Source organism: Lissotriton vulgaris, chromosome 9, assembly GCF_964263255.1.
Source record: "Lissotriton vulgaris chromosome 9, aLisVul1.2, whole genome shotgun sequence".
NCBI lineage: Eukaryota > Metazoa > Chordata > Amphibia > Caudata > Salamandridae > Lissotriton > Lissotriton vulgaris.
Window position 1 is genome coordinate 1,181,840,061 of NC_141697.1, and position 27,306 is coordinate 1,181,867,366.

Sequence of the window (27,306 nt, forward strand, 5' to 3'; positions counted from 1 at the left end):
TCTTCGGTGGCCCAGATTCCCACTGGGGCAAACAAGAACATTCCTGTTCCGATCCCACAGGGCGCCATCTTTGTCTTACCATACTTATCTTCTTTCGCCCCACGTTTAAAGGATACAATGTTCTTATCCTCCACAGAGATGAAAGAAGTACCTAAAATGGGGACGGACAGGGCCAGTTTCTGAGGTAAACCTAAAATACAAATTAACTGCATTGGAGATTCTATATAGTCTCCAAAATCAACACACTATATTAAACCACTGTACACTTTTAGTCTATGCACATTAGGTGTTCCAGTTTACGTGGTTCCATAAATACGCATATATGAATGTGTGTACGTATATACACATACACGCACACACACACACATATATATATGTACACACATAAAGGTGGGCGGGCCTTAAACCTACAGCAGGTCACAAGGATAAGGCCGTAGGCTAGCCCACTGTCATTAGGCCTCAGGCCCACACACTCACTAGGCTTTGGGCCTACACACTACTGGCAGGCCTCAGGCTTACAGCCCATCACAAAGTCTTGGACATGCACACAGGCCTCAGGCCTCCAAACTACTACTAGGCCTCAGGCCTAGATACTGGTACCACAGTCAGCACTTTTTGTCTTCAAAGTTTCCAGATGTATATATATATATCTTCTGATTCTTTAGTGGCTTTCCCTTTAAAAAAAGGTTTCTATGAAGTCACTTGGCCCAGCTACATTGTACCAGATTTGTCAGAAGTATTGTTGGGAAATATCTTCTCTGTTGGCGTTACCGCCGGGCTGCCCACTCCTGAGCTGCTACTGCTGCTAGATCGGTGTTGCACGATTGGTCTGACTGGCCTCATGGGAGGCGGTCGGAGTTGCGCCCCGGCCAAGCGAGCAGAGAGGGGCGGCTTGAAAGTGGTCATCATTTCAGTGGTGGAGCTGCTGCTCCGCCGAATGGCAGCATCAGGGTCCCGGATCATAATGGTGTGTAGCGGGCTGGCGGGTTCCGAGTTTACTGAGCCGATGGTTGGTCCCTTCATGGGCTCCAGCGTGTCCAGCACGACGTCGGGGGCCTGTTTCACTGTGTTCTGTCTCTCCAGCTCCCGAAGCTCATTGAGAGCTGTGCTCATGGTCTTCTCAATGTCCTGTCAATAGGGAGAGAAAAATCTAATTAGTTCTTGATAATTACAGTTTCAACACTCCCATCAACATGCGCCCAAAACTACTCTTGCCCGCTTAGTCCTCACATGGGTCTACAGTAAGAACTTTACACAAAAGACCATACACACCCTTGAGTTACACTGAACTGCAATCCCCAGTTTTGTTTTGGAGCAAAGGACATTGTGAGATTTGTAGTCCAAAGGCTTCATTTTCGGTTGGCTTTAATGGGATATCTGTCAAATATTTACGGGATATCCCGTCCGCCAAGCCTTAGTTCACTTGACTCATGCCAGAGGAAATCAGTGCTTTCAAAGGCAGCTATGCCACCAGCTTTCATGTAGGAAATTCCCTCTCCGCTGCATAACCACTTGTAAGAGTGCTCCTGGAGGATCTGGGGACAGCAGGGTGGGAGACGGGGTAAATGCGGGGTGGCGGATGAGAAGGAGGTAGACTATTCACAGCAGCCTCAACTATGCAGTGTCAAGTCAGCCACAGGGAAAGAAAATAAAAAATACTCCTAAGAACTCAGAACTCCAGTTTAGTAGTTTCTATTTAGAAAACAAAGAAGAAGAACTAATGGAATAAGATGGTGGACCTGCTGCCATTTATATATATATTTTTTTTTGGGGGGGGGGGGGGTTCTGGTTCCCCCCATGTTGGTAAGACTAATTCTGGTGAAAATAAGTCCCTCTCTCAGCTGGAGAAGTCTACATGCGGTGGGTCAGCTGCAGCTGGGCCCGTGGAGTTAGTAGCTCCACAAACCCAGCATTTGGTGTCTCTATCTTAAAGTATTAATTGAGGCCCTAAATCTTTTTATTAAAAAAAATATTAAAATTCAGAACACTGTATTCTATAACAGAATGCCCCAATCACTCGACGAGCCCTGAATCCATATCTTACATCTTCATGCAGTGTTGAAAAAGGCGGAGGTTTGGGGTGGTGATCCTGAACATATATCCATTGTTTAACTATAGTTCTGACTTGAAGGTGTCTGAAGGACATCACGTTGGTAGTGACAAAGAGGCCACAATTTAAGGAGGATGAAATGTCTACCGTGTGGACCTCATCTCTCAGTCTGATATCTTCATTGGGCCTGTCTGTGACAAGACAACAGAGTACCAAGACCGCAGCCCAACAGAGCATTCTGGTATTGACAATGGATATCATATTATGTCTGCATAGTTGGACATTCCCTCTCCAGTGCCTCACATTCTCTCTGTGAGATGGAATCTTCTGTGTGGGATCCATCACATTCTGTCTGTGGAGTAGGGCATTCCTTGTCAGCTGAATTACATTCTGTTGTTGAAGCTCTGGCTGCTACACACAATTCTACGTGTGCACATGAACATTCCTCTCATAGACACCAGCTATATCCTGTCGAATTAAGTATTTTGTAAGAGTTACATCCCATTCTATCTCCGGAACTGACAATTCCCTGTCGGCTAGATCTCATTGTGTCAGTGGAATTACTTAATAGCTAGAACCCATGCTATCTACAGAGTTGAGCATTTTCCTGTCTGCTCCACCACCCTGAGGCAGAGGAATAAGAAATTCCAAACAGACTAAATCATATTCTGTAAAAACTAACATTGCCTTTCCACAACATCATACTCTGTTGGTGAGCTTCATCATTGACCAGACATACCACGATCTATAGGTGTTATTGAGTAAAAAGTGCTTTCTTTTTCACATTCTATCCTTGCAAATGAAGATTCTCACTTTATCCTCTCTCATTTTAGTGGATTTATTCTCATTTTATTGACAACCACTCTTCCCAAAGACTACAAATGCCTCAAACACCACAAAGCCACTGATTGGAACATTTCACTAGCCAAAAGTACTTCTCCAATGCTGGTCAGCCACACAGATGGAACATCAGTATCTAGAAATTGTTATTAAATGGATCCTACCAAACAGTAGTGAGTATGTATAAAAAAACAATAACTTCAAGTGAGGTGGGTATAAAATGGAAATGTGGGGAGTGTGTGTATGGGGAGGAGAGGGAAAGAAAAGAGCAAAAGACGTTCGGGGAAGAGAGAAAGGCCATAAGCATGGGAGGGGAGAATATAGAAGATCAGACTTTCCACCGCCCAGCCATAATACCCAATGGAATCCTCCACAAGTTCATGTCACCAACAATGTGATGAATGACAGGGTTCAAGAAGAGTCTACAGTGCAGAAATTATGCGACTTCATCATCGCCAGTGTCCGAGAGTTGCCCCATGTGGAAACAACTCTTAATAATGTCTAGGAATATTTGTGGCCCTTCCTTGTAAGAAAAAGATATGTTTTGCCCCCATAAGATACCCTTAGCCTTGTGGGAGGCCATAGCTCCAAATCCAACATCTAATTTTGAAGTATCAGTTGCTCTCTCCTTTTGTTCTACGTTTGGATGCTACAGTGCCAGAATATTATAATTTGCTTGTGCCCAACTGGAGAGACTGTTTTGGGATAGTAATTTTCTTCAAGATAGAGTCTGGAAGTTTAAGACCAATTCCACAACATGCCACTTGGTTGGGACTCCAAAATCTAGAGAGGGGTTGTCAACCCTTCATCACAACTCAGAATTAGCACACTTGAAGGGGTCAGATGTTCAGCTAAAAGGACTGTGGGGTCATGAGAGAGCACTGCATTTAAGATATTTAACACCCCCCTTCCATTGCTGACACCTGCTTTCAAGAGTTGGTAGAGCACATAAAAACGTTGGTCTGAGTTTCTGCATGGCCCTAGAGTTCGAATTCAACTTGGGCCAATCAGCTCTCAACCGTCCTTATTCTGATCTCTGCCAGCTTTACAGACGATTCATACCCAAAACCCTTGTTGTCCATCTTTAGATGGGAGTCAACTTTAGCAGAAGGTATTTCTACCTCGTTCAACTTTTTCTAACTAAGTCCAAAGATGCCATTCATTTAACTCTTGTTTTTTGCTAGGTCTTCAGTTGCCAGGTCCTTATTGTCATCAATAGCCTTTCTTTTGCAGGCACATTTAAATCTCCCCTATGATGCTGCCTGCCACCAAAGAAGCCGCTCTGGTGGACTACATCAATGCCATCACCAACAGAAGATAAGAAAGCTTTGAGGATGTGAAAGATTTCACATCACCAGCGGCTGCCTCCAACTTGATCATCCCCTCACAGGACCATTGCAACAACCTCTCTCAATTCTTCAGCAACAAAATTACTGCCATTTACACCAACTTCAACCCGCAACTGGACCCAACAAACCTCGTCAAATGCCTCCCAATCTTATTCAAAGAACCAATGCTAACCAAATGTCCCAACATCACCCCGGAAGAAACCGCTGCCACCATGATGTACATCCACTCTGGGGCCCATCGGACCTCTGCCTCCACCATGCCTGTTCCAGAGGACTGCCCTCAGCACCCATCAGTTCCATGCTCAACCCATTCTGAATGCCTTAATCTCTTCTGCAACCTTCCTAGATGCTTGAAAAATAAAAACTGTCCTCCCATTGCTAAGGAAGCCCTCTACGGACCCTTCACCACTTGCCAACTACAGATGGATCCTCCTGCTACCATTTCCGGGCAGGGTTGTATAGAAAATCAACAGACTCACCAAATACCTCAATGACCACCAACTCTGTTTCAGACTAAACCATAGCATGGAAACTGCTCTCATCGCCACTATGGATGACATGTACATAACTCTAAACAGAGGAGACACGGTGGCCCTCATCTTTCTGGTCCTCTTTGCAGCATTTGGCACAGTCTGCTACCTCATCCCATCTTAAGTCTACATGATATCGGAATCCAAGGACATGCACTTCGATGGATTTGTTCCTTCAGCACTGGAAGGACCCAGTCAGTCAGTCTCACACCATACACTTCGGATGCCCACATCCTCATCTGCGGACCTCCGCATGGATCCTCTGAGATACAGACCCTCTTCAACACAAGCACTGATGTCATCAACTGGATGAAGACAAACTGCCTAAAGCTGAACACAGACAAGATCAAAATCGTGATGTTTGGGAAAAGCGCATCACCATGGGACGCCACCTGTTAGCCAACAGAGGAGGGAACGACACCCAGATGAAGCCTTCTCCTACATCACTCCTAAAGCATAGAACGACCTGCCACTAGACCTGGCTTTTTGAGTAGTCCCACTAGGCCTGTGGTTCCCAAACTGTGCGCCGCGGCGCCCCGGTGCGCCGTAATGAGGTGCCAGGGGCGCCGTGCACACTATCTGTAATTTTGGTCATCACAGGGAGCAGCGCTGCTCCCCTGTGAGAGGCCTCACCCCTGCTGTTGGAGGCGCCTCGCACTCCTCCAGGAGCACAACAGCAGCCCCTCCCGCCCATTGTCATTCAGTATGCCGCTGATTGCCACATACAGAATGACAATGGGGCAGTCTGGGGGTGTGACACCATGTGGCGGCCTCCTCCTGCCTCAGGGTACAGAAGGGCATTCTGTACGATAAAAAGTAAAACGCCCACGCTGCAACGTTAGAAATCACTTCATTCAAAGAAGCCTGTAAAATAAGTTTAAAAGAACACTGTCCTGTCATTTTAGAACTGAAGTATTTTCAATATTGTATTCAACAAAGCCATGGTTGCTCCTTTTTTTTTTTAAGGAACTAGCAACCATTGACAAAGCCAATAATCCTGGCTTGTTGGGGTGTAATGATACTTGCTGTATTATATATCTGGATGCAATGACAGAGACAACATAATACCAGTGAGGCAGAACACTATGCTAAGCGCATATTTTTAGCCTAGGTGTTTTAAGCTGCGCTCTTAATTACGTCAAACACCCTCTTTGAAGAGACCCCCCAGTTTTTTTACACCGCTTAAAGCCTTGGAAACAACACCATGTTACAGTCACCTCACATCCTGGCACTGTGCATCATGCATGACTTCTACGTTTTCAGTCTGCCTATGTGCAGGGGCACAGTGAACTCTCCACCAGCCCACCCCTTGCTTTAGTTCATTCTTGATGGGACTCTTCTGCCTGCCACTCTGCAAACAAAGGCTCAGCTCATAATGTGAAACGGTGGGTGAGTAAATAAGTGAAGGAATGTCTGAATGGCTGGATGGATTACTGAAAGGATGAATGCATGAATGAAAGGGGGAATGAATAGATAATGAAAGAAAGGATGGACGGATGAGTGAATGAATGGAAGTATGGATGAGAGAAAATGTAAATAGATGGATGTATGGGTGGAAGGGTAGATCTATGGGTGGAAGGGTAGATGGATGGGTAAAAGTGTGGATGGGTGTGTGAAAGGATGGATGGGTGGATGAATGAAAGGGTAGATGATGGGCAAGTGAATGGGTGGATGGATGACTTGATAAGTGAAATGGTGAATGGATGGATGCGTGAAAGGGTGGATGTAAGGATTGATGAGTTAGTGAAAGAGGGTAGATAGACAAAAGGATGGATAGATGAGTGAAGTGAAAGGGTGGATGGATGAGAGAACGGATGGCTGGATGAGTGAACGGATGGTTGGATGAGTGAAAGAATGGATGAGGAATAGGATCAATGGATGCATTCATGAATGGATGAGTAAATGGGTGGGTAGATGGATGGATAAGTGAAAGGGGGATGGAGAGAGAAAGGGAGGATGAATGACTGAAAGGGTGAATGGGTGGAAGGATAAATGACTGGGTGAATGGATGAGTAAGTGAATGGGTGGATGGATGAGTAAGTGAATGGATGGCTGGGTGGAAGAGTGGATGCATGGATGATTGTACAGATGGATGGGGTGAAAGGGTGGGTAGATGAATAATGGATGGATGAGTGAAAGGGTGGAAGGAGGGATGGATGAGTGAAATGATGGACGGAAGTATATATGGTGGATAGGTGTGCAAATGGTTGAATATGTTTGGATATAGATGGGCACACAGATGGAAGGACAGACCTTTTTAGTGTAAAAATAAGGCTGGAGATACTGATTACGACAGACCAAACTCAATGTTCCATTTTCTCAGAGCGGGTCTCAGTACCAAAAGGTACTGAAAGCAGCAGCTGGCATAATTAAGGGTTTGGGACCAGGTACTCTGTTGGGGAAAAAAACGATGGATTGGGATGCAGCCAGTGGATGAGATTAATAATTCAAGCATTCCAACCAATATAATACCTTAAAAGCGTCCCAAATACTTTAAGGAAGATAACAGGAGGTACACACCACCCACCCACCCACCGGTAAAAAAATGGTGGGGAGCCACGGCCAACTGCTGATTAGGTCAGGGGAGCCACAGGTCAAAAAAGTTTGGGAACCACTGCACTAGGCCCTAGCTGTGGCTACATTCACACCTGCTCAGCACCAGGATACCCTCCCAGGTGATAGTGCTCTCTTATATGTCTGCATAACATGATTGAAAATGTTTTGCTTGCCATTCTTTTGTTGTTTATCAACATGATGAATCTGCTGCAAAACTAGACTAATGTTAAGCTGCGGCACGCCCACCAGATGGAGAGTGACACTCCTCTTGGGACTACTTCAACACAGAACCCCACTGAAGCCACTGGGACCGCTCCAGCTCCAGCTCCAGCTGCAGGGTCCACATCAGCCCAGGTCAACCAATGCACACTTTCCATTTCAGATGACTCCTTTGCATTCATGGAAGAACCATGCATGGGGGTCAAACATTCTGCCACACTCACTGTTAGCCCATCACACAGGGTGAGTCATCTAAGCTTTGGCAGCCATTTTACTACCTTCATTTGACCTGAAGGTACTTGTAACCATGGGCATACAAAGCATACCTAATACTCCCTTAGGATGTAGCACAGCGGCCAGAGTTGCCGACCCAGGAGCTGGTGATCCGGGTTTGTGTCTCAACGTTGGCTCAACATTTTGTGATTCTGGACAAAACACTCAATCTCCCCGTGCCCAAGGACAGTGCTCGGATACCCTCACGGCGATAAGCAGAGCTATATAAATCTACAAATTTAAATGTAATTTAGTGTAAGATGGCAGGCAGTTCACCGAGCTTTGCAAGCAGCCAATGACAGCCGGACGTTAGAGTTGACAATCAAAGTTCAGAGGAGAAAATGTCATTGCACTTTACGCAAGGCTCTACTCCCTAATTTGTGGATTTTCTGATAAACCTGTGAAGACAAGGTTGAGTGACAATCTGCAAATACTTCTCAAACCAAGAAATGAAGAAGTTTATTTTTAAGTAATGTGATACGCTTTTTTGTCATCTGACTAAAATAAGTGGTATGCATAACTGGTCCTTTGATTTGTCAGCAGGATGAATTTCAAACAAATAGATTGAAGGAATGCATAAGGCTTTCTGTCCAGTAATTTTTCAGAAAAAAGAGATGACATCATTTAAAAACATAAGTGGACCAGTAGGTTTGTCAGCAGGATACACTAAAGGCAAACAAAAATAGGAATATCTTTGTTTGTTCCTTGAATAATTTTTTGCTTTATTAAAAGTCTTGCATAATCAAGTACCTCATTTTACTCCACCATTTCTCATTAAGATATATATTTGTATTGAGGAGGAATATGAATCCCTCACGGACACTGACCTCGGCAAGAGCTTCGGCCTCCAGAGACTTATGATCGCCCAGGCTGCTGTGGCGAGTGGACCCAGAGGTGGACCTCAAGGAGTGGCTATCCATCGGCGTCTTCCGTTCGGGGTAGTTGATGCTGCCGGCACTTCCAAAAGTGGCCAAACGGCGTTTCTCTGGGCTCTCCATCCGTCCCCGGTTCAAAGAGAGCTTATGGGGACTGCTCGGGCACGCAGCTGCCCGGGGAGGGGTGTCGATCCCTGGACCCAAACCCCTTGGTGGGCTGTGAGTATCACCTCCACTCCGGCGACGTGGTATGGCAGCCCCATCAGAACGTAGTCGAACCCTGTAAATGAAGATGAAGGAATGGGAACTTAATTATTCTCTGTTGTATCACAAAATTCATAAGGAAATACAGAATGTTAATCAGGGATGTACAAAATTCATGTAATTTGCTTTCACGTACTTAAGTGACATTTTGCAAAAATTATACTTAATTATACCAAAGGCAAAAACTGCATTAATTCTATATTTTAGTGCAAAATACCTTGCATCCATTTTAAATGCAAGAATGCAGTTCGAGCAAAAAACAGTAGTGCAAAAAATAAGGGCCACAAACAAAAACAATCCTGTATGCAACAGAGGCACCCTTGCACCACAGTGCAAGGGTGCCTCCGTTGGTGCTAGGCTGCCGAAAAGGCACCAGTGCAGGGGAAAAGGACAGAAATGTGCTGCATTGGATACAAAAGGGACATTCCTGCCCTTCCCCTGTGACGCAGGGCAGCACAGCAACGGTGACTAGCTGCGCTGCGCTGCAGCGTGCCACAAACCTCATAAATATGGCCCTTACTCTTTTGTGGGTGGGTGAAATCCCTCCCTGACCCTATCTAAAACCCTCCTTACTCCTTTTGTAGCATTTCCCTTTTTTCCAGCCACTCCTGTGTACCTCCCACATTTACTGCTAAAATCTAGGGCCTCATTCACAATTACTTACACTTCTGAGTAATTTACACTTTCGAGTAAATTTACTACTTTTGGCTAGTTACAAAATCTGAGTGTAAGTTGGTAAAAACAAAAAGTAAGTTTAACACCGCACATGGCCAACCATGGATATAGCAATACCTTCCCATAATAAATGATGGAGATGGAAAATTAAAATAAATGCCCATAGCAAATAATGTTAAATTGCCTCAGTAAGGTAAAGTACAGAGGAATGTAAATCAAATATTAAACTTGAATATAAACATTAAAAAACTTTTTATATTACATATTTATGCATATTAATTGTATACTTTTATTTTAACTGTAGAAAAAAATTAAACAAATACTGTGCGCTATTAACTTAGTTTTGAAATAAATCTTTAATTAAGAGAACTATATTAATTTACATTTTAAAAAATAATATGAGTTATAAATAAAACATTTAATTCATACCTAAGGATTGCTTTGTTTTATACTGTATTAATAATTATTAGAGTGATGAATAGAATGAATTAAAAATAGTTTAGTCACATGTTCATAAAAATGATTGCTAAATTAATTTTTCAATTCAAACTAGGGAATGGAAATATTTTACAATTAAGTGATAAATGTGTACTACTTTTTCCATTTAATTGTACTTATTTGTGCTTTTTACTGCTTTAAATAATTTGATTTAATTTAACATGTTTCGCTGTAAGGTTTTATTTTAATGCCCTATCTCCATTATTTTCTATGGAAAAGTGTTGCAATATCAATGTTTGGCCATGCGTGGTGCTGGACTTACTACTGTGTTTTTTAACAGTAACTTAAACTCGGATTTTGTGAGTAACCAAAAGTAGTAAACTTATCCAAAAGTGTAAATCACTAAACAAAATGTGAAGATACCTTTGTGAATCAGGCCCTATGTTTTCCTGCAAATGTATCTATTAATAGTGTATACATTTATCAAATAAACATATTTTCTTCAAGTTAAAAGCACATAAGGTATGCATTGAAAAGTATCAGTAGACACTGCAGTTGACTACTAAGTCAATTAGCTACTGCAGTGATGTCACAGCTATAAGATTCTGCTACCAGAATTGTTCATTTTGAACACATAATGCAAAGAAACAATTATAAACGGCCAGCCAAGAGTAACAAAATTGTTTCCGCCCAAGGGTTCCAAGCAGCATTATAAATTAGACCCTCCCTCCTTTCCCTAATTCTGTTTAATGAAACGTTGATACCCACAGCGAGAGATACTGATGAGAGAGCTGAGAGAAGACGACATGCTGACAGCAACTATATCAAAGCTGCCATCAAGCATTGGAAAGATCAGTCGTCTCAGGCAAGTCTGTACAGATGAGAGGATATGGAAAGGCGAGTGGCAAAAGTACAGCATTACCGGGTCTGCGGCGACCTAAGGGAGGGAGACATGCTTAATTTGTAATAGAATGAGTGTCGGTGCCCAAAGCTATGCTCAGAAGCCTTTGCCGGCGCTACTAAATGATTGTGCATCAAATACAAAGGCTGCATAAATGTGAATCCACTTCAGGCCTCTTTAACCCACTACCGGACACCCCTTTTTCCTTCATCTCATTCTTGCAGGTTCCTCCTTTTTTTCTGTCTTTGTTTTCCTCCTTCTTTCCTCTTTGTTTTTTTTTCATCTTTTGTTCTTCGGAAATGTCCTATTTGGAAAAATATATGCTGGTTGCCCCCACCGGCTCAAATTAAGCACTGGAGGCAGGGTAAGGCAGGTGACATAGCAGGCCATCATCTACCATTAGTCCACCTTCCTCTGGTCTCTGAGGAGGAGGTAGTGGATTAACACCTCCCCTTACACCTTTTCTCTTGGGTCAGCAGAGACCTGGGCAAGAGAAAAGCAGAAAAGGTTCCATTCCTCTGTGTGAAGTCACAGCAGTAAAAAGCGAGTCTTTCTATTTCATTGCTGTGACGTAACAATGAACAACCATGCTTCTAGTCTGTCATTCATGCTCCTGGCTTCCACAATTATAAATGAGAAACCTTTTTATAACAGGATTGTTTTCCACTGAGGGGTTCCATCAGTGGCACAGCTAGACTTTGGCCGCCCATGGCGGTCACTGAGTTTGACGTCTCGTGACGGCCACAGGAAGCGGGGGGTGTGGGTTGCTGGTGATACCCCTGCACCCTTTGCTACGCCACTGAGTTCCATTTCATATCCTAAATAATGAGAGAAAAACTCAAGTTACCCTTAGTATCCCATGGGACCCTGATTATTAATACCAACCATCGAAAGCTGTGTTTTATTTATTTAAGCATTTATACGACCCACATGGACCTTAGTTGTATTGAGACACTTTACAATCAAACAGTCACAATTTGCAGGGTTACATCTAGACGTGAGGGTTGAAGAACATCATAAGACTGGGAGACCAAGATGAGGAAGAAATCACCAGTTTGTTGCAGAACATCATCATACGGATCGTTTGAAAGGTGGGCCGTAAGTTGTCTTCAGAAGATGGTGAATAGGACTAAAGTTCAGAGGGTCGGAGGAAGAGAATTACAGGTTGATGAGGTTGTCCCAGAGGAAGAGGTAGAGGTTCTAAACTTGGGAGTTTTAAGTAGGAGAGAATTGTGACTTCTTAAACTTCTTTCAGACTTGCCAGCAGAGAGGCCCACATTTTCTAAAAGTGGTATTTTCAAAATTGTAATTTAAAATCTGATTTCAACATAAGTTGGGATTTTTCATTACAATTCCAATGACAGCAAACATGAACTGGTTAACTGTTCCCATTTGGCAATCACAGCTTATTTGATGTAATAAGGTAACTCCAATGCTACCCTATGGGAGAGGTAGGCGTCATAGTAGTGAAAAACTAATTTGGGAGTTTTTTGCTACCAGAACATGTAAAACCTTTTAATTAGACAGCTCCCTGCCCTATGGGCCACCTACGGCCTATCTTAGGGGTCACTTATATTTATGAAAAAGGAAGGGATGGGCCTGGCAAAAATGGTATTTTGCCAGGTTGAAAAGGCAGTTTAAAACTGCACACACATGCATCAATGGCAGGCTTAGAAATGTTTAAAGTGCTACTTGAGTGCCTGACATAATCTGTGCTGCAAGCCCACTAGCTAGTGCCACTTTACTAGGTACTTAGAAGTAAATTAAATTAAATATGTCAATTGGGTATAATGCAATGTTACCATGTTTTAAGGTGTGAGCACATGCACTTTAGAACTGGTAAGCAGTGGTAAAGTGACCAGAGCGCTAGGGCTAGCAAAACAAGGTCAGCACAATTAGTGTAGGCGAATGCTAAATTTCTGGGGGAAGACCACCGTAAGGATGACAGATCTAACATTGGTTAATGAATTTAGAGGGTTTTTGGTTGGGTGGTAGATTATGTGAACACAGAATATGTGGGAGAGAAGAGAGAGTTAACTAAAGGCATCCAAACATGTTGTAAGAGGTAGAGGAAGTGGTCTTGCATGTAGCTGAATTATTCTTATTAACGACTGCTAAGCCGCCTCCTGTTCTGTGTTGTCTGCTCCGAAGCTAAGGTAATTTTGCAGAACAAGTATATTAAGGGTGATATCTGAATGTAGGTTTGACCAATGCTCAGAAGTAAAGATGGCATCATGTTTGTATTCAGAGATTAAAAGGGGCACTTGGCCTCCATGAAAGAAGGAAGTTATGCAGTGAGGAAGTGCCTTTGTTGCATTCGATGGGGTTAATGAGAATGAAGTTGTTAGCTTTGAAACCTGAAGTAGGCAGACACGCAGTAGTTTGAAAGAGTGGATGGAGGGAATGTAACTGAGCGGAGACTGTAAACACAAGTTGGCTTTAATAGTGTTCAGTGATGCAAGAAAATAAATGAATGGGGAGACTGCCAAAATCTATGGCCAAAAGGTGGATCATCAGTTTAGTTGTAAAGACTGATGTAGAAATATGGATAATTGGAACGAATGCTGCCAAGGCCACCTCTAACAATTGATCAGCAGGTGGCACTGCAGGGCCATGTAAGAGAATCATGGTACCTTACTTAGTTTTAACTCAAAAGCCCGAAAGTAAGAGAGGAAGTGCGATTTAATGATGATGAATCTGTGCCCAGGATTAATAAGCATTGGCAAAGCCAATGGCTCTGGCATTGGCTGACAGCCTATCTGTCTTTGTCAATGCTTGTTTTGTTTTGTCAGGCTTTTTGTAAAACTTTATTGTCAGGTGAGCAGCTAGGTCCTTTCCAATAAATAACAAATATTGTCTATAAGCAAAAATATTTTTGGGTCTCAAAAAGAACACATTATCATAGTGGTCCTTAGCACTTGGACTACTCTGATTGAGGCTGTGCTCCTTGTGAATGAGCAGACTGTTGTCACTCAAAGTGAAGTTATCCAGTGACTGGAGTGGGCTGTCGTGCTGTCCAATGCGCTAAGCTGAAGTGGGCGGAAGGAAATGAGCTGACCCAACGACAGACCAATAGAGGGAAACGGCTGGCTGAAAACGCCTAGAAGTATATTATGTATATCATTCTGGTTAAATCAAAAGGTCTTGGCCAACACCAGGCCTAATAGGGCACTGTTTTAAACAGGAGTCTGAGGAGCAAAGAGAAGGGAGATGCAATCAAAGTTCAAACAAAAAGCAAACGGGTGCAGGCAAAGAAGATGCAAGGATTATGCTGGACTATGGTTTGAAGTGAAGAAACAACTCAAATGGCTCGGTAGGCAGAGTTCAGTTGTTACTCAAATAGTACTTAATTTTAGCCGGTCGTTACAGGTGGAGCCTGTCGGCGCCCATTTCTGGGGACCGGTACTACTTTTCCTATTAGGACTTTGACCGATAGCAAGAGAGAGATAAACACAAAACAAGAAAAGAGGAAAACCGAGAAAGACAGAAAAAACAGCAACAAAGGGAGAAAGCAGTGATAAAAAAGAATCTGAAAGAGTGAAATAAAGGGGCATGAGATGGAATCAAGACTACGAAGCCTTGGTATACGGCAACCCTGGCATTCGGCAGTGTTGGTGCAGGCTTCTGGGGAAAACATTTGGAATCGGGACCTACTTTACAACTTAAGTACCGCACACAAGGCCGGGCAAGCAGATAGTAATGAGGCTCAGATCTGTAAAGAGAAGAGCCAGTGATACGGAATGAGCAGTCAGCAGGAAGGCCCAGATGTGGACAGAGAGGCCCAGATGCAGGATGAGCAGTCAGCAATTAAGCATAGGTGTGGAAGGAGAAGAGGCGTAGGTGATTGAACTACAATCAGCAATCAGGCCAAGATAAGGAAGGAAAAGAGCATAGGATGTGGAAGGAGATGGATTTGCCGTCAGGTGTTCCAGACATTAGAGGCATGCAGGCTTCAGTGCTTAATTTGAGCCGGCACTTTATTGTCAACACCAGCACTTAAGACAGTCTGCCACATGGTGGCGCTGTCGGTCTAATTTGGAAAGGAACAATACAACAGTTGTTTATTTATTCCACATACATTAAAAATTCCTAATACCTGCTTCCCAAACTATCCTTATAGTGTTGGGAGCCTGGAATAGTGTGAATTGTCACACTTAGAGGAGTGCGATGGTTAGTAGTTGTGTTGGTATGGTCATTGACAGTCCTGGCAGGGGTAATGGGTGGTACAAGCTGCAGTGGACGTCTGGCGGGAGTCCTGGCACTTAATTGTTTTACAAATTAAGCACTGGTAGGCTTTGTTCACAGTGAACAACATGAGATGTTCACAAAGTGCAGGTCTGCACTCTAGAGCACAAGGAGCCAGATGCGGAAGTGAAGTCAGCCAGAGAAGGATAGGAATCGCCATAAAGCAGGCAGATACTTACCTGAGGATCCCGTGGAGTAGAAACCAGAAGCAAGGGTTTCTGGACCATGTAGGAGGAGGCCAGGACCGCAGAAGATGAGGGCCATTCACATTGTTGTCATCTTGCCTTCCAAACTTTACTTTGCAATTCTAGGTCCCGAGCCCACTTTGAACTGAGGCTCGAGAACCAGGCTAGCTGGTAAGAGAAGCAGCGGAGATCCTGCACACAACCACAGTTTTGGCCGATGCTCCAAGAACAGACCTACGTTGACCGCTGTTCATGCTGGTCTCCCTCAGGAGCTTGCACACAGTGGTGATAGGGCCAATACAGGCTCAGATCTCCTACTTGCATTCATGGTGTTCACTGTAGCTGCCAGGACAGACTGCTTGGAGAAAGACAAGCATCATCCAATGGCAGCAAGAGCTGTGGCAACCAGGTAAGAGTCACCTGAGAGTTCTGGAAAGGGGATGGCAGAAACAAAAGGTGCTGCTGTGTCCTCAGGGATCTTCCAATAATGTTGCCTCTGCTCTTTTTAGCTGCTCACCAGACTCTGGTCTTGTTTGAGGCACAGACACTCCATTTAATGCTCGTGAGTGCAGCGCTGGCTCACCTTAAGAGAAATTGCTGATTTCTAGAAACAGGATTCAGGGTTAAGAGTGAACCCACTGATGCCATGACGAGGACACCTGTAAATGTACAAGTTCCACTCTTATTGGAGCCTTCACAAGATCCAAACCAGGTTTGTGTCACCTGGAATCCTTTCTATCTCCCCACTTCCTCTGACCCTCCCTTAAGATATTTAAAAAACTACCAAGCATCCATCACCCTACCCCAGCTCCCTTAAGCATCCCCCATTCCCATATTTTGTTGGTATTGGCATCCTGTAATCTTCCTCCTCTCTTTTCATGGCTGCAATCCATGCACTGTAAGGGGGGCGAAGAACAGGTGCCGTAGGACCTGCTGCCTAGCACAGCAGAGAGTTGTTCTCTTTAGTGAGTTGAAACAAACCTTTGGAGGTCAAGGCTCTTGAGAGCTGCTGCCAGCACAGGGACAATTCATCTGTCAGCCTCAGCCCAAAGATGAGAAGGAAGGCAGGTTAAGGTGGTGCCAGAGCGCCAGCCAATTTCCCTGTTCTCCTCAGCATATAAAGACCCAAAAGCGGCAAAAAGAGTTGGGGAAGACTGTCTTTCCATAGCATCCCTTAAATTTCTGGAAACCTTGGTGAGGCAGAGGACCAGTGCCTACCCAAATACCAGACACAAAACACGTGTTTTACTGCTCTGGAATAAGGGCAGTGAATACCCAGAATTCCAACTCTTTTACTTAGGTAGGTACTGAGAGGCAGGGAAGAAGTGGGTTGCAGATAGAAATCCCTCAGGAGATGAGGACACATTTCTTTTCAGTATTTAGAGAGGGTATATTTATAAAGAAAAAACAGAGGCAAAATGAAGCAGTTGTGGCATTGGAAACTTCACGAGATCTTACCGGCCCATGACTCCCCCAAACCCATAGTCTGGGATATGATCCATTGGAGATTGGATGTCATTCTTGGAAGAGGCTTTATCGTCCAGTAGAGGTCCGCTGCTGGCCTCGCTGTCAGCTTTCTGGCTCAGGCTGTCGGAGAAGGCATCATCCCTGGAAGAAAGGAGGACATTTAGCTACTAGTTTGTCTTCCTGACCCTTTACTGTTCCAAACCCTCTTCTTCCAGCCAGTGATCAACTAACAGATGCCCAATGTCCACAAACAACAAATGAATTTTAGTGACTCCATCATGTATCATAAAGTCGCAGTCAATTCCACATTTCATGACCACAGAAAAAATGGTGCCCATATTCTAAAAACATTTTACACATTAAGGTTTGGACAGATGTGTGTCATTGCATGCGCAGAAGCATATGTGTGAGATCTAAGTTGGTTCCACAAGGTCGGAAGGGCATACCCATCTCAAACCATTCCCTAAGTTCATCCCCATGTTGTGCTACTCATGTACATTCGCATAAACTTTCAATAAAGGCACACACATCTTTGCTGATTTGACGAGGTTGTGATGCGTTTCCTGGACTGATACAATTTAGGTAGAGACACAAGAATGTGCTGGTTTGTATAACATTTAAGACATGGTGAACCATCATCACCAATGGAAATTCTATTCCTATTAGCCAGCACAAGTTGCAAAACCCTTGGTCTCACTTATGTGAGACTATGCTCAACCCCAAGGCCTCCATTCCACTAATGAAAGGAGGGATAGTAGGGGCTACAACTCCTTAAAGTGAAGTCATGATGGTTGCTTATCCACCCTGAAGGGGTTTCCTTTCTATAGCTGACACCTGAGATAACCCCCTGGTTAATATTTACTTAGATCCATGTAATATCCTGCTAATGACACGTTGACTTATTGTTTCTTTGGCTGCTTTTTTTCTAGATAGGGTGGATACTGCACGCCATGTAAATGACAGATTATTCTTGTTCCATTGCACATCAATTTCCAAAATAACTGACTGCCATTCTGGTGTAATGAATATGCTACTTACTAGTATGCATCTGTTCTTGGCATGTAGGGCTGCTGACATTCATATCTGTGCATAGATCGCCGCCTAGTGTTGGGTTCGGATGATTGCACCTTGTTGTCCTGGAAGAGTCTTCGAAGTATCACGAGATAGGTGGCTCCTCCCCTGGACTACAGTGCGCATGGGCATCAACTCCATCCCCAGATTGTTTTTTTCCGCCATTGGGTTCGGATGTGTTCGGTTCCCTCCTGTCGGAATCGATAGTTATTAACTTCACTTTGCTTAAGACCAAAAGGTCTTTAGGACTTGCGTCGGTATTGTCTTTCGTTCGGGTTCGTAACTTCTCGGCTCCGAACCGACATTACTCTTCCGCGTGCTTTCGGCGCGGAGGGGCCTACTCGACGCTCCAGACTCTTCATCCATCATGGACCGAAGTCCATTCAAGCGATGCCCGGTGTGTGCCTCGAAGTACCCACATATCGATGTACACCCGGTGTGTAACAAGTGCTTGTCACCGGACCACGACGAGGCCAAGTGTATGGCCTGTTCCAAATTCCGGTCCAAGAAAACACTCAAGCTCCGTCGAGCTGCGCGCCTGGAGGCCCAGCGAGCAGCCCCACCACCTACGGACATCTTCGATGCTGGGGATGTCGAGGACGACGATATCCAGGAGATCACGGAATCTAACCCCGCGTCGGAGGTCGAGGACGAATACGGCGTGGAGGCCGAGGATTTCGATGAAGTCGTCGAGGAGGTAGGGGACGACGACGGGGCCCTTGCCACCGTAGAGGATAGCTCGGACGAGGAGCTTCCTCAGACTGACTCCGGGGCCGTCCAAACTCATGAGGCCCAGGTCGAGGGATCGCCTTCGGGCCAAATTTACACCAAATTAAAGCCCCTAGTTGGAGAAAACTACTAGGAGGGTAGCTTCTTTTGTCCGAGAGGAATCATAAGTAATTCCACAAATTGTTTAATGCTAAAGTACAAAATTGCTTCATTTTCTAAATGGCTACCCTGCGTACTGATTAAGGCTCCCACAACTCGATTAGAAGAGCAGAAACATGGCTATGACGCATTTTTCAAACATGCTGAACAATCTTAAAATGTACTGTGTAATTGGTTAACATGCATCAGACTAATTCCACCTTGCCCTGGTAATACTGTCCTACATATACCACAATTATTCGGCTATATCCATAAACCAATCAGGATGCTTAGATGGTACATTTTATTTCTTATTGCTTATCATAAAGGCTGCATTGGTTGACAAATCAAAGAGTTAAATGAAAAAGTCTTAGGAGGAATTAAATATTTGACAACTTTGACTGCACTCATTGTTCAAAACTAGAACAGCTATTTTCTTTCCTAAATGTTATTAGGATGTTGGATTCTTTTGAAGGTAGACAGGTCATAAATCTCAGAAACTGCTATGCTGCAGGGAATCCATACTTTTGAAGAATTATCTTCCTAGTGCCCAAGACATATCAGTGTGTTTATTATTTGCGCCTTTGTGTCTTCCCAACACCACGACATCCTGCCTGCGCTATCGCGTTTCACATGATATGACATGACACGATTGATGTGCGTAGTTCTTCTGGGGTGGCAGTGATAGGCTATCATCCTACAGATGATAATGTATCTGGGTACTTTCTCCTAGAAATAGGATCTTCTCCTAAAGGGCAGTCTTCTAAGGTAAGAGATGGAATTGCTGTTTCATCAGTGATGGGTTCAACTCCTACAGGGCAGAGCTTAGGGGTGTTTTTCAGTAAAATTGGTGAAAATGACATTATCTTTTGCGGCAAGTTTCTCCGGTGCGCATTGTATATGCAGGTATCACCCTCATTACGAGCCTCTGGATCAGAGGAATATAAAAATTTGCATGGTGCTTTCAAGCACATCATCCTGGTGAGGCCAGTGAATCCGCGAGTGGGCCAGTGCAGCATACATAAATTCCATGCAGGGCTCATTTACAAAAACAAGCATTGCTAAACCAGCTGTAACAGTAAGGCTGGCAAACTCATTCAATTGCGACAGGGGTAAAGGGTCCTGTTCCTCATTTCCACGTATGCCGCTTCGCCATCTACTCACCCTCAATATAAAGAATACGAAGTACACAGTTGATGGGTATTTTCAATGACAAATTTATATTACAACTGGATATCATGGTTCACAAGGCATTGGGGCCCAATAATATGGCAAGCTTTTAAGAACCCCCAAGTGATAAGGGATAAGGCGTGTGCACTGTTCAGCTGTCTATGATAATCACTTCCAGACCAGCATAGTGTGTGTCAAAGGTTTCCACTCACATGTCTTGCACCACTATGTACTGATGTGGTATGAGGCCGTCCACACCATTGTGGCGCCCCTCCCACCAGTCGTCGGACGCCCGGTGGTACAGAAGGAGCGAGGCCCCTTTCTTAAAAGAGAGCTCACGCGGAGTGCGTCCGATGTAGTCAAACTTGGCGATGGCCTCAATCTGTTCCACCTCTGGAATGAGACAAAAAAAAGAGAGACTTTCAATAAAACAAACACAACAAGCCACAAAACAAAATACATATATTGTACACATTGAGCCAGGCTGCCAGCACCCTGTTTTGAATGACGGAAGCAGGTGGGCCTAGGGAGTTTAGACCTTTGCAATGTTTCAGGGGGAGGCTGTTGCAGAAGCCAGCTTACTGAGCAATAGTGTCGCAAACTGGATTATGGAAAAGCAGAAGGGAGTGTTGGAAAAGACTTGCAGATGTTGTGCAGGTGATATTAAGAAAGGAGTAGGGGAGAAAGGATTCAGAACGTGAGGAGGTCGGAGATGGAATGGTCAGGGGTGCATTAAAAAGAAAAAAAAGAGTATGTCATTCTAGTCTGGGTGAACCACTGCCTAGTCATTGCATCCAATGCCAGATGGCTGAGAGGTAGTCCGTTTGCAGCAGGAGTGGGGCCGTTTACAACAGGATAGTAAAAATGATTTGGGTGTCATCAGCAAAGAGGTGGCATGCATAACCCAAAGAAGGAGATGGCATCACCAAGAGAGAAATTGCATGGAGAGAAAAGTAAAGTTCATAGAATGGAATCTTGGGAAAAGGCCAATGATGCATAATGAATTTCAAGATTTGAGTATTGCAAAATGACTTATCTTGATTCTGTGAAACAGGACGCAGAATTGTGAAGTATGAAGGCCTTTTGTTGCACATCTACATTTACTTAGGTGTATAAAAACATTTGGGAATCAATGTTTTCGAAAATCTAACTTTATCAGAATCGTAGTCAGAGAAAGAGATACAGAGTATGAGAGTAAAAAAGGGAAAGAAAGCAAGACAGGGAGAAAATGAGCGAGAGTAAAGGAGAGACAGGGAAAGACAGAGCAAGAGGCACTAAGAAACTTCAATATGAGAAAAAGAGAGCCTGGACGGGTAGGAAAACATATTTAATTTGACAAATTATGACAGCAACAAGCAATAAAATAGAACTGAATTGTCATCTTAAAGCAGAAAATGTTGTCCTTTAACCTTCTCCTCCATTAAAATAAAAATAAAACAAGAAGCTGGAATGGGGAAAGCTGTGGAGTCTCACTTGTGCCATGAGACAGTGCTTGTTTACCACTCTCCATGGATTTGTACTATAGTTTGCTCTTGTGTATGTTTTCAGTTTCTAGTCTTGTTTCTGTTATGTATTCTGCTATGTACTTATCAAGGGGGATTTTTCAATTAAATATGATTTTGCTACTAAAAGTCATATTGCACATAAATGTGCTTTGTGCTTCTAATTATTTTTCATATTCAGGATATGTTGCACCAGAGGTTATTTTAGACCTTTGTGCTGTAAACCAAATGTGACGTAATACTGATGTACACCTTTTACACCTAATGTGACATCTTGCCGCCACATTTGCTCTATCTGTACAGACTGATTCTGCCTGTAAATGGGTACCACCAAGGAGGATTTTTGTTTCGAATTGTGCACCTGAAAATGACTCGTGCTGCTGCTACAAGGGTCATTTTGCAACTAAATTTGATTTTACAACAAGTGCCTTTAAATCGAAATGTGGTCTTGCACCTAAATTTGATTTTTGTTTTCTCAAGTCTTTTTTCACTCCTGAGGATAATGTACCATGGGTGATTTTGCACCTATATGTGTTCTACTCCTAAGTGTGTTGTTGTGGAATCCTGTCGCTTTGATAAAATTTGTTTATTTGATTGTGCAATGTTATAGGCATCAATTTGTCCTAGTTATACAAGAACAGCCTACACCTGTTTTGCTCCTTATGCCAGTGGGTTTGGGGCTTTTCCAAGGCTATAAGCAAGTATTAATGGAGATTTCGGAATTGTACATACATTTTATGGAAGAGAAAACCCCACACAAGCACAACAGTCATGATATCAGTGCTAAGCAGAACAAAAAGGTGAAGATGCATGTTTCTGCTGGAGCAATAGATTCTAGAAAGATTCGCTAATGTGAAGGAAAATTTAGAGATGGGGATGATAGAATATAGTCAAAGCCAAGCAAGGGGAAATATAAGAAGGGATTTAGGGCCAGATGTACAAAGGTTTTTGCTATGTGTGTGCAAAATTCACATTATGCAAATTTTTTGAAAAACTATGCAAAGTTTGGCTTAAGTTCACAAAAAGTAATGCCACTATATTTTAGTAAGGAATTCATCCTCACATCCGTTTTAGATGCAAGGATGCATTTCACGGTTAGATTTGGGCCGCAAACGGTGTACAATTATGCAAGGTGGCATAATAGAATAATTTCTGTATTTGTGTAACACGTGTAATGAAAAATTACTGAAATTATCAAAGATTACACCCGTGTAACTGAAATTTATGCCTGAGCATAACCCCTTCAATTCACTACATCAGAGGTTTTGGACGAGTGAACAGCTTTCTACAGTGGCTTAATGTAAAATGATGCCCCCCCCCTTGCCCGTTGTTGTGAGGGGACCCCAAGTCTCCCATACCTCACAAATATTCAGTGGCCATGGGCTGAAAGGGGCCCTTGGAGTGCTGGGGGGCTCAGCAGGAGCTGCAGGGGCCTGCGTGACTCCCCTAGCTTTCTCTAATGTGCTAAACCCCTTTATTGATTCACAACAGTTTTTCTGATTGCTAAATGGGTCTAGAAATATTTTTTGCATCTGTATTTGGAAGGGGCGTATTTTGGGCATCCTTTCCAAATAGTGATTTGCACCACGATGTATCAATGGTTTGGGGCCATAATTCTGCTCACAAACCACTAACCGGTAATTGATTTGCGAAAGGGAAGAGGTCCCCTCTGGGAATTATTGCGGTGGCTTCAGGCAAAGTACGGAGGGATCCAGGTGGCCACTGCCTGCTCTCGTTGCAGTTTTCCAAAATGAAAATCTTTTTCCTTTTTCAAAGCATCTCTTGTTGCTTTAAGAAACTGGTTAAAGTTATGTTTGTGCATTTGTGTATAATTTATGTATGTGTTACGGATATTTTTTGGCTAGGAAGACTGCGTCTAGATTAGCCTTACTTTATGATTTAGGGGCATCCAAATGGTGCACTTCCTAACTCCATACAGTTCTACATAGATTTTGGAAACTTGTCCTTAAACCATACATAAGATTACAGCAAAAGACCACAAACATAATTTTGAATAAGGTTGGTTTGCCTGATGCCCTTGCATATAAACAATAAACCTCCCCTCTAGGTAACGGAATTTAGGGGAAACAGCCTTTACATCGCAACGCGAACCATCACATTGCAAGTCTTTACAACGACTTGCTGCAGGGGGCAGAACCTTCCCTGATGTTGCACAAACTGGAGTAGGAATAGTAAATTATACTATTCCTAAGTCTAGCGTGCCCCCAACAGCAGTCGTTGAAATGACTTGCGATGTAATGGTTTGTGTTGTAACAACGTGGTCGTTGTAACGACCCCATTGTAATGGCATTCGATGTAAAGCATGCGTAGTAAAGGTATGTATTCGGTAATTAGTGGGTGTGGTAAGTACTCCCACCTTTTCCACATAACCTGTGTACAGACTTAACCTTGGAAACACAAGCATTTCAAAAGCTTCAGAAAGTAAGGCATACCAGACACATTCCCCTTGTCCATACCCAGTCCCTGGATCTCAAGAATCTTTTCTCTTCTACAGTTACACATTCTGCAAGGAGCAGTCCCCTGGGGCGCACGTGGTCATGACCTTGAGCTCTGCCCAGATGAGCAGAGGTCTGGTGCCAGGTAATGCACTCCTCCCTCTCAGACTTCCTTCTCTCTAAATTATTGATGACTCGTCATATTTTTGCACACTCCCGAAGGATGACAGAGTACAGCGAGGCTAATCAATACTCCTTACCAGAAGCCAAGCTCATACAGCTTACCATTTCTTCTATTTATCTGCACAATGCCATACCCACATGTCGATCACTCACTGACACGTCAAAATCATTCGCTCTCAGTGGGAAACATGCCTGTGTGTTACACACAGAAGTATCACTCATCCACAGCTGGAAAAACATTCAGGTTTCATACACAACACATCACTGCTAGAAGAACACAGTAAGAAAATACCCGTTGATTACACACAAGCACCTCACTGTCATCAACCAATATACACACATGGTTCTTGGGATACCGGGGTTGGTCACACACTCCACCATCAATCGCGCACACAAAAATACACCTATCACACAAGAATCTCGAAATGATCGGGTTGTATTTGCCACTTTGTCTTATCATTAGGCTTTAAACCAATGGTACCCCATGAGGCCAATGCAAACTATTTATTTAGCATATATATATATATATATATATATATATATATATATATATATATATATATATATATATATATATATATATATATATATATATATATATATATATATATATATATATATATATATATATTATATATATCTTTAATTGATTATCACAAATCTAGGTGTATTTATTGATGTTCACGGAGCTTTTAACTATTTATACTATTTATTATTATTAAGGTACGAAATATGCACATAGAATGTTGATGTAATCTGAACCCATATGAGATTGAAGTGTGCTCAGATATATTCTTGTCGTACTTTATATAATGATTGGTATTGCACTTTAATTCGTATAGCTTTCTCTTCTTGCGCACTTTTTTCAGAACCTTGCACTTTACTTTTTATCCTTCACTTAGCACTTTATTATACTGCCATGGTCATGTAATGGGACACACTAATTGTACATTTGCTGATGAGAGAATTTCCTGTCATTTACAGTTGCTCAGTATGCACTTAATGAAATTAAGTGGGCTCATATTTAGTTATGACATGATATAAAAATGCTAGTAAGAAATTGACAGGCCTCTAAATGTACATCTACATTTATGGATTTAACCAGTTATTTATTGTGGTCTATTATTATATGCATAAGGATTTAACCAGTGATGTTTCTTTTTGGTATTTACCATTATATGTACTCACACTTACTGTGGCAGTATGTTTTCTATATTCATTAAGTCACATGACTCACTATGTCACTGTGAAGGGGTGGTCACTGTTTGAATTGCATTTAAAAAGCATTCAGTCTTATGTACATGTTGCAGCGTGAACAAGGGCATACCTTGCCAGAAACGCGTAGCTGCTTTCTGTTGTACCGAATAAACATCGGTATGCTGATGTGACGTGGTCCGTCTCCTTCCTGTTTGCTGGTGTGCTGAATGTGCTGAGCAGGCGCGGGAAACACCGAGAAATCCAGAGGAGTCACATGTTTCATATATATATATATATATATATCTTGCAATGACTCGCAAGGTTTCCCAGCAGATCACTCTTGCTCACATGCACGCTCCCCCTTCTAATACCTGGACTTACAGAGGCATATACTGAGGTCCTATTTTATTGCAGTGCAATGCATTGATTAGACCACATGAGGTCGATGCTGTTTATTCATCTAATATCTCCTACAATAACACACAAGAGAGCAGATCCCAGCAGACCACTCTTGCTCATATGTACACTTCCCTCTTTCAATATCTAGACGTACAAAGGGGTCTACTGCTGGCCGCTTTTTATTATCTTGAAATATAATGATGAGATTCCATGGGGTAAATGCTAACTCTTCATTTGTTTAATGCATGATGAAAAAAAAGGCCACCACGGTGCATATGCCGGAAGAGACAACAGAGAAAACTTGGCAAAGAAATCCATCAGAAATAACCAACATGGTGAGACACTGTTCGAAGGCTGGTGTCTCACCAAAAATGAACTATTTGTGTCTAAAGAGATGGATAGTGTATGCATTTCATCCATTAAGTGAAAATCTAAAGGCAGTGCAATGGCGACGGAGTACCCCCTCCTGCCCCCCACCAAGACTTGGTTGTCCACCCGATTTAAATGCTGGTGGATCATAGTTTGTTGACGGCGGGGACTACTTTGGTGGACTGTCAGGGGTTTGGCTATATCCCCGCCCACCTAAACTAGATATAAAGCTTTTTTTCAATGCCGGCCACAGCGGGGAAAAACCTGGTGGTAAGTGGCATTAAAAAGTGCTCAATGCCCTCCTCGTCAAGGGAGGAAACTCTCATGGTGTGAGGGAAGCTTGCACAGCTCTCTGTGCCATACCTGGTCTCAATGCAATGTTAGCATTTATTGAATTCAGTACTATCGCAGTTCTTCATGTAAGAGAAGCTTGCACTCCTCCTCTATGATGTGCAAGTTCTGAGAGAGAGAGGGCAGCTCTTTCTTCTGTGCAGGACTTATCCATGAGATCCTAGCCTGGCTGTATGGCTCTGCTGTGCTGTATATTATATCTGTGTGAGGGAAGCTTGCATCTTATATCTGTGTGAGAGAAGCTTGTGCTGCTTCTTTGTGATGTATCTATTCCGTGGCTCCATCAAAAGCTTGTGCTTACATTGCTTTCATTTTGGCACTGTACAACATAATTAAATTTAGCTTTTAGATCAAAGGAAGTGGACTAGCTTCTTTGTGACCCATGTAAGGCAGAAAAATGCTTTATTTTTTAGCTATAAATGGACAAATATTCTCAAGCTTCCCCCTATACCGACACTAAAGCCAGTGCATCTTGAAGAAACTAAGGAGCAGTTTTTGAATCCCTCTATAATTTTGGGGCTTCAGTGCCAGTGGCGACCCAGCTGTGCCAGCATGGCAGAAACTGCTGTGCAGAGGAATATCCCCAAATCAATTCTCTTGCTGCAGGGGTGGCTCAGTTAATCACCTGCGAATGCTAATCAGAACTGGTAATGCAGGCGCTGAGGCATGAAATTACTTAAATGATGATAGTGCACTCTTTGTCATCAAGTGCATTACAGATAATGCCAAAGGGCTGGCAGATGCCCTGCAAGCCTTGGCGCGAGTCATTGGCTTTGTCCCTGGCATTGTGACTGTCCTCCTTTTCTGCTCAGAAATCCCACCATGGCTCCACACACCATCCTCCGGGGGAGAATCGCGTACGGCTGCTCTACGC

At 43.2% G+C, this 27,306-nt stretch overlaps 1 protein-coding gene across 1 annotated transcript in view; it reads right to left on the minus strand.

Moving 5' to 3' along the window:
• Positions 1–570: 570 nt before the first annotated feature.
• Positions 571–27,306, minus strand: part of SRGAP3 (SLIT-ROBO Rho GTPase activating protein 3) — a 468,362-nt gene continuing 441,626 nt past the window's right edge. The window contains exons 19-22 of the mRNA XM_086939226.1: positions 20,188–20,368; positions 16,859–17,008; positions 8,645–8,972; positions 571–1,128 (exon numbers count right to left, since the gene is read on the minus strand). Coding sequence (XP_086795352.1) covers positions 712–1,128; positions 8,645–8,972; positions 16,859–17,008; positions 20,188–20,368 — 1,076 coding nt within the window. The 3' untranslated portion in view covers positions 571–711. The remainder of the gene's footprint in view (positions 1,129–8,644; positions 8,973–16,858; positions 17,009–20,187; positions 20,369–27,306) is intronic.